At 43.6% G+C, this 8,816-nt stretch overlaps 1 protein-coding gene across 1 annotated transcript in view; it reads right to left on the reverse strand.

Moving 5' to 3' along the window:
- Positions 1-6,986, reverse strand: part of BMP3 (bone morphogenetic protein 3) — a 30,864-nt gene extending 23,878 nt beyond the window's left edge. Inside the window, exon 1 of the mRNA XM_072623009.1 lies at positions 6,145-6,986. Coding sequence (XP_072479110.1) covers positions 6,145-6,460 — 316 coding nt within the window. The 5' untranslated portion in view covers positions 6,461-6,986. The remainder of the gene's footprint in view (positions 1-6,144) is intronic.
- Positions 6,987-8,816: the final 1,830 nt, after the last annotated feature.

Consider the following 8,816-nt stretch of genomic DNA (forward strand, 5'->3'; position numbering starts at 1 on the left):
GAAACAAATAGTAAGTTTAATAAATTGCAAAATATCAACCAATCCCATATATTTCAAGTAAAAGAAGGGTCATTTCCCACAGATCCATGGAGAATTATGTTTAATAAGAACTCTCCAAAATTTAGGTTCAGGAAAGGACTCTGGGAGATGAAATCATGGTGATTCCTTCCATCATAGGCCCACAGATTAAGAGCTGGGACCTTAGAGTCTGTCTTGTCCAATCTTCTCATTTTATCTAACGAGGAAGCTAAAGTCACACAACTAGTAAGCAGCGGAGTCAAAATCTGAACTAAGGTCAGGGCTCTTTCCACTTATAGTTCATATAGTTATAGTTTATTCCAAATCTTCATAATCTTATTTGAAATTTTCTTGGCAAAGATAGTGGAGTGGTTTGCCATTTCCTTCTGCAGCTCATTTTACAGATAAGGAAACTGAGGCAAATAAGATTAAATGACTTGTCCAGGGTCACACAATTAATAAGCGTCTGAGGTCAGACTTGAACTCAGGAAGATCAATCTCCCTGACTGATGGATAGACTCAGCAATCTATCCACTGCACTACCTAGTTGCACACCCCTCCTGAATTTAACCAAGTTTAAATAGAAATTGTAGGAGCAATATACTCAGTTTAAGAAAAGAATAAAACATTGTCTTCTGGTGTTCTGAAACCTAGAATAACATTGGTCATATGAATATGACAGTACTAAGTAATTCACTCTGAGTTTTGCATATCATATCCTTTTCAATGTAAGAACATCTGAGATGGACATAGTAGGGGTTTTAAAGATGAGTTTCAGAACACATAGTTTACCAAATGTACCTGTGGATCTCCAGTGCCCATATATTCCTGTCCCTATATCAGTGCTTGGGAAAGTCTGAATACTTCAAAGTCCTTATGAAAATGTTGTCAATGGAATGATATGCTTTTAATCCCAAGAACTTATTTTAACTATAGAGCTGATTTTCAATTTGCTTTAAGTGGAATTTCAGCTTCAGTGTCCTCTTGTACTGATTCCATGGCCCATCTGACTTTCCGAGTGTATTTGGCTATAGTACAAAGTGGAACTTTTAAATTATTTGTGTGTCACTGATGCTTCTCTCTCTTTTTCATTAGCAGGGATAACAAGAATTAATAGTATCCCGAAAAAAACGCAGATTGTAAAACCATCTTGTCAATGGAGTAAAAACCTCATTATGAGACAATAATTTTATTCCGTTCACCATCCCGTGTCCTCCTCCTTTAAGGGGAAATATCAAATAATTCAAACATAGTTCACCCTCAGCCTACTTTTGCGGGTGCAGGAAATTCCAAATAACTAGGTTTTGTGCCTATATTTTGCCATCTTGCCTAATTCTAACCTATTACACAATAATTCTTTCTCATTGTTTTTGGGATGTTTCGCAGAGATTGCCACTATTAGTGACACCTTCCTTCCACCTCTTGATTTCCTGTTGTCTGTCTGAAGACCTCCTTGTCCAGCCATTCATGACCAGAAATATGACAAAGCAACAATGCTATTATTCTTAGAATGAGGAGATTCATGTGTGGGTCTAAGTGCTCACTCGTATTTTCTAAGAGGCAGTGTGGTACAGGGGATCATCATTTGGCCTCAGACTTCTGACATATACTGGCTTTATGACCTTGGCAAATCACAGTTAAAGCTCTTAAATTGTTGATGTGCGTTGACGTAGGGAGTTGCTTCAAAGTGAATTTCCTCTCCCAGTGAAAGGAGGGTGCTGTTAAAAACAAAACAACCTAACTCTAAAGTGTAGATGATGTTTTAAAAAGTCTATATGCCCACTGAAGTAAACCTCTTTTTTGAAGAAAGCTACTTACACAAATTTAAGCTGTTGCTTGTAAGAACACCTTAGAAAGGTTGTAGTTATAATTTAAAAAATACCAATTATGGGAATGGTGATAATATAATTGGCAAAGGGGACAATCCTAATATGCCATGTTTTATTTTTATTAAAAGGTAACAGGGACAATTTTTTAACAAAAGCTAAAAATAAAAATTCATCACATGCCCCTCATTCCATCCTCCCAACCTGTGATATGTGACCATGTGTTTTTATGAAGCTGAGCTTTGCTGCCATTAATAACTTAATAAATGATTTCTTGCCAAGAGAAAGGTAAAACCTAATGGGTTGGATTGTTTTGTGTAAATACTTTTCTATCTCAGAATCTTATAAGTACTGCAAATTTATGACTTTGGCAAACCAAATGAATGGATCAGTGAAGGAAGCAGAGAAAAGAGGTTAGTGAAAAGTATATTTAGGATGGATGCCACCTCCCAGCAAGTAATAATTTAAGTATAAAGTAATCATAAAGAGACCACAGGAGCTGGTTTTCAACCAAAGACATTATTATAGGTTTAGAACAATAAATAATGTTAATCAATAGCTCAGCCTGAACCTTTAATACAGCCTGAAGAGTTCCACATGCCCTGAGACAGTATGGGTTTAGCACTAGAAAGAATCTCCAATTTGCTAATCCAGACAGCTTTTGTCGGCCCTACCAGAGTACATGTCATAAGGAGGAATAGGGAGAGGAAAATGTAATGTAGTTTGGAGCCAGACTCCTGATGAAGCCTGGGTGCCTTCTCTGTGGCTTCCAGATGAAACCACCTTCCAGCAAGGTCTTTAGTAACTGAATACCTAAAACACCTTTGGATGGGGTCCAGGATAAGCTACTTCTTTAGGAGGTACTTGTGGTATGAAATAATAGTTGAGGTTTAGTTAATATTTATGCTAGAAAAACTCAGGCTTTAAAAAATGTATTAATGATTGAATCCAAACTTTGAAGAACAAATCCTCTTAATAAAAGGATGTGTTCTGTAAAACTTGGACTCAGTCAAAAGGTCACACCCAAGGACCTACAGAGCCGCCTGTGGCCGCAGGTTCCACACCCCCCGTATTCCATTTCCTTGGTCCTTGGGTTTATCTGCCCAGTGTTTATATACATAGTTTTTCAGTAATTGGTGTTGGTAGTAGCAAGGAAAGATGGCCCTTTCTCCCTGGTGATGACCCCCTTCAATAATGGCTATGGACTTTAGGCTGGATGAAGCGGCCATTGGTCTGGGAGCACTGCTATTTCCAAGATTCTTAGGTTAAGTGTCCTGGAATATCTACACTGGGGCATGAAGGGAGGTAGTGATTAAAGTGGTGGTGGTGGTGGTTTGACTTGCCTGGCACATGATTCTTCCCCTTATCTCTCTCAGGGTGCCTATGAATTTGACATCGTCAAGGAAGTCTATATAATTTGCAATAAACCTAAGTTGGGACTGCTACTGAAAGCTCATAATGAATGGTGGAAGATCCATTGCCTGGATAAAATTGACTTTCTACAAGTACCTGTGAAAATCAAACCAAATCTACTATTGGATTCTTTCATATAAAATGTAATTAAAAACTGGTGCCTTAGAATTAAGATTCTTGTATCTAGCTAACTATAAATCTTCCTTTCAGTGTTCCACGTTTTAACTTTTCAATGTTTTAAAATACTAAACATTTATACTTGATATTAAAAAATGAGACATCCAGGGCTTTATTTGAAAAATTGAAGCTCTGTGACTGAAAAACTGATTTTTGAAGTATATGTGTATTCTTGGTGAGAAAAATCTAGCATTGCAAAGAAGTTTCAAGTTGGCAACCTAGAAATCAAATATAAAACTCCACTTGTTGGTCCTAATTCTAGCCTAGCCCATGAAGACATTATCTTGGGAAGCAATGCCCATGGAAGTGACTACATGCTGGCCCCTCCCTTCTCAGCAATCACACAGCTCTGGAAGACCAAGAAAATAAAATTCTTTCTATTCACATCCTTGGCATTGTCAAATGATTTGACATCAGAAACAGATATGATTATCAATTGAAATGACATTAAAGAAGATGCAGAAGATGCATGGCTATCCACTTCGTTGCTGCACCCTAAGGACCATGGGAGACCTTTTCATCTAAAAAGTTGAAACCTATGTGTTCTCTTCCATTCAAATACAAACTCCTTGAGTCCTGAAGTGTGTCCCTTTGATTGAATCTGTACTTTAGTCCACATGTGTCCTCGAGGTCACATGTTCCCCATCCCTGAATAATGCCAACAAGTCAAACACATCAGCTCTCTGTTGCTGAAAACACAGATGTTCGTATATACATGGATGAAGAGATTCATTTTCCTGGTCTCCAACCTCTTCCCCACTTCTCCTCCCTGAACCTATGTGATTCATCAGTAATATTAACTTTTTTTTAAATGTCCAAATCACATCTATTCTCTCCTGTTATTGTCACTTAAGGTAGCAACTAACTAGATTACCCTAACAGGAAACAGACATGATCGTCATCAATATCTCATTCCTTTACGCCAATCTGAGTACATTTGGAATTAGAATGTCTAGGTCTCGATCAATCTGGTTCAACCACTTAGTTCACCTGAATTTGTGCAACAAGTCACTTCGAGTCTTTTGTAAAATTAAGTGGTTGGACTTGGTGATCTATAAAATGTATGATATTTCATTTCCCTCATCCTGACCCTACTACAATTTGCTAGCAATACAAAACTGCCCCTAACACTTTACGTAACTGGACAATAGCCTGCTTGGTTGACTTTTGTAGAAGGTTGATCACTCAAGTTAGGGAACAATCTATTCCACAGCAAGATGGATAGGGTTCTCTGAACCTTTGCTGACTCCTCACACAGATCATCCTTATATAATACCCTGCTGAAAAAGAAATCTGCTTTAGCTCAGACTGCAGCTCAAAAGCTTTATACTGACAACCATAATTCATATTTACTGTAAATGTCATCATACCTTAAACCCCAAAATGCATTTCCAAAGTCCAACTTGGGACTTTCCTTGATGATTTTTTTTTCAGGACTTATACATATCAGAGCTCTTGGGAAATCACTGCTTAGTTATTTTGACATGAATAGTAGGGTGGTACAGATGGCTGAAGCATCTTAATGATTCACAGTTAAATAGATTTACAGTTAAATTTACCTTTATCACACACACAATTTGCCACAATGGACAACAGTATCCTCAACACTTGCAGGCATAGACATCTTCCAGAAATCTATCTTGCAAGCTTTCATATTTACAATAAACTATATATTTCTTGGCAGGGCCAGGGAATAACCTCTCAAGCAATAAATTTCAGTCTACAATAATCTGCGTTGAAAGATAGGATGAACAGCTTTTTCTCTGCATGTACTGAAAAGAGTTCACAAACATTGCCACCCATTCTCAGCCCCAGGACACAGAAGCTACAAATGCTCAGAGGAAACTCCTCCACCTATGATAAGGTTTTGGTTGCTTTAAACAGTTCATATAGCCGATGGTTATTTTCTCCAGCCAAGGAGTTACCAAATTTGATGCAGTGATGGATGTCATGTGGAAGTGGCTGCTCTGACTAAAGTACTGGAAGTCGGAAAAAAGCATTTTAAAAAATGGAGCAAAGGGGACTTATGGGTGTGGAGCGTTGCCCATACTTACTCAGTTGACCCACAGGGTAATTTTGCTGAACTTTTTTCCCTTTCCCTTTTTATTAAAGTTTTGTTCCATAGAATGCTTTACCTTGTGTGAAGGGGAAGGTCATATTCGGAAGTGAAAGCAATGATAAAAGCACAATGATATCATTTTTTTTAAAGTGATGCAAAGGAAAGATGCGCATTCCCAGTCAGACTTCGTATTTGGGTGTAGGCTCTCTCAGTGGAACCTGTATCCCCACAGGCGTCAAGTAACGTCAGTCTGAGAAGCTTTAATGATAGAACTGGGAGCCTGGGACGGAGATCGACAGCATCTTAAGGTCCCTCTGGCTTTTGTGTCCTTGTCCCTTCCCCCCCCCCCCCCCAGGTCCCCTAAGCTTCTGTTCTTTTTGCCCAGTGTCATTCTACTCCCCTCCTCATTCCAGGCACACACCTTCAGCCTCCTTAGCACCCTTCCCCACCTCTGGGAGAGCCTTCACTGAGTCCACTTCTCTCTCCCCCAGACCTTCTCGCCCAGTCTGTCCAGAGTAGAAACCGAGCTGACAGGCCACCTCACCAAACATAGAAAAGGGCACCTGCGAGGTGGAGGCGATGGGGGTGCACAAAAGGGGCACGGAGAGGGAACCCTGGGCCTGCTCGGGGTGGGGTTGGAAGGCGGCTCACCTGTTCCTCCAGCTCGGAAGCTGCGGACCGTGTTGCCCTCCGGGAGGGGTAGGTGCCTAGGGAGCCTGGGCTTGTGGGGAGCCTCAGCCACGGGAGGACCACCTCCGCGGTACTTGTCATAGAGGAGCAGCATATGCTCCTCCACCTGGTCCGGATGCTCTCTCTCAGGTGTGGGGCTCCTGCCACTGCCTCGGGCCAGCGGGCCCGGGACCGCGTCGTGGGACCCTTGGTGGGGCTGCTGCGGGCGCTCCCCGCGCCCCGCGCTCGCGTAGCTCCAGCTGAACCACAGGCAGAGCAGGCAGCGGAGCCCGGCCATCCTCCTGGGCGCTGCCCTCCGGGGAGCGTCGGACTGCTACTTGGTGGCGCTTAGGGCGGTCCTGGAGACGCCTGCCTTGGAGGGCAAGGGCGGCTAGGCGGGCTGCGGGCACGCGGGAGCCCGGGGAGTTCAGCTAGACCCCCGGGCAAGGGGCGCGGAGAGCGGGCTCGCCTCAGCAGGGTGAACAGAGTGCCCAAGTCAGCGCTCGCTCTCAGACCGTGTCCGGGAGCTGCAGCCAGAGAAAGCGGGCGGGAGCGGTCATGGACGTCAAGCGCTCCGATTCCGGGGCGCTGCGGACTCCGGGGCGCTGCGGGGACAGCCCAGCAGGCGAGAGGGGAGGCGGGCACCCGATGGTCCTCAGGGCGGGGGGCGTCCGCGGCTTACCATCCCCTTCTGCCCTTGCTCTCGGGGAGGCGGGCAGGGGTGGGGAGATCAGCTGGTGGGAGGCGGGGGGCAGGAGAAGCCCGGCGGCGTGGGCACTGCTTGGCTTTCCTTCTGCTGGAAGCGCCTCTTCGGAGAGGCATTTGCAGAGCCCAGGCGCAGCCACTGCGAGTTGTGAGTGTGTGTGAGTGCGTGTGTGCGTGTTTGCATGTGTGTGTGTGCATGTGCGTGCGTGTGTGTGTGTCCGCTCTCTGCACTGATCTGTGCAATCAGCAGCCAATGGCTCATTCCCAGCTCGGACACCGCTGGCGGCTGCCCGAGAGGCAAAGAGAAGGGGAAACTCACTAGTGCAGGAGGGGGAAGGAGACTGGAGACGGGGGAAAGAATAGGCAGAGGAAAAGGAAAGAAAGGGGCTGAGACGCTCGAGAGGACAGCAGAGAGGGGGTAGGGGAGGGGGAAGGCGGAGAGGAACGCCAACTTTTATTCATTCCCCCAGAGCAACCTTGTTTCAACCAGCAACTGGGAAGCAGGAAGACTTCTCTCCACTGATCCTATCTTCCCGGGCCGGCCACAGGATAAAGCAAGGGAAGCAACAGGACCATGGAGCTGGGAAGGAAGGAGGCAAAAAACCAGCGGCATGAGGCGTAGCAAATCTCAGCGCTTGTTTCCTGGCTTGCAGGTGAATGGAGAGCTCCACCAGGGGGACCTGCTCTCCTCGGTTGTCACTCTCACTAGCCTTCACCCACCCTGGAGGCTGAAGTGGCCTCTTGAAGGCTGGAGCTAAGACTGGTCAGATCCTCTCACCTAGGTCGGGAGACCAGACCGGGAGGGAAACGCAATGGAAGTAAGATGTCGTCAGTGCAGAAGCCATACCAGGCAAAGTCCTGGGGAAGGAATGGGAAATGGATGGAATGCATTTGGCCAGAACCCATTCTGACTGATACATTTTTAATAGGAGCATTACACCTTTACACATTTACATCAGCAAACCTACAAATCATGGCTTGTGGTTTATGGTTTTGTCGATTGTCCAGACTCAAGAAAGTGACAGAGGGAGAAAATGTTAATAGTACAGATTAAATTTAGAAGTGTATAGTGCCAAAAGTTTTGAAAGAGCTGGATGTCAAATATTTACCAGTGTATCCTCCACAGAAAAACAAACCATTCCCAATATATGGAGAGAATATTCCTAGAGGGTGAAATGGTGATATTGACATTTGAAACCAACAACAAAGAAACTGGGAACAATCAGGTTTTGGGTGTCAAAATTTGCAGGCTGTTATCTCTCTAGAGAAAGACCAAAGCAAGGCATTGAATCACAGGACATAGAACACATGGCAATCCTAACTACGGTGCCTTTCTATCAAATGGCAAGACTCATCCAGACACGCAGAATAAAGAACCCTAGCAGTTAGGCTGTGTTAATGCTTGCTGCTTGAACCCTGTACCTAATTTGGCAATTTTATCAGTTAAATTAACTTTTCAAATTTAATTTTTACATTAGAGTATATTTATATGTCCCATTTTCAGCACAGAGTGCTTTTATTCTAAGGACATAGGATTGGGGGTGGGGGATGAGGGAAAGACAGAAAGAATTTGTAATTGAAACAGTTACCAAATCTGACTTGAGAGTCTAGTGTATATCCTTACTACAGTGTGCATAAGTGTGTACTGCTTATGAATATGTATTAACACTATTAAACATGAGACATTAACAGAGAGACTGCTCTTCACCCATCCCCAAAGGTCTGGCAATTAAGCTAACCAATCCAACAATAAATTTTGATTGATCTCAGAACTGTACTAGATCCCGTGGGAGGAATTGTGCATAATAATACATCATGGACTCTGCCTGCCTTCAGTAGGTTTACAATTTAATTGGTGGACAAGGTAACACAGAAGAAGCAACTGGTAAATAAAAGACAGCATTAAGTGCTACATTATGTGCTACAGATTGTAAGAGCTTTAGAGGATG

Source organism: Notamacropus eugenii, chromosome 7 (assembly GCF_028372415.1).
Source record: "Notamacropus eugenii isolate mMacEug1 chromosome 7, mMacEug1.pri_v2, whole genome shotgun sequence".
In the NCBI taxonomy this organism is placed as follows: domain Eukaryota; kingdom Metazoa; phylum Chordata; class Mammalia; order Diprotodontia; family Macropodidae; genus Notamacropus; species Notamacropus eugenii.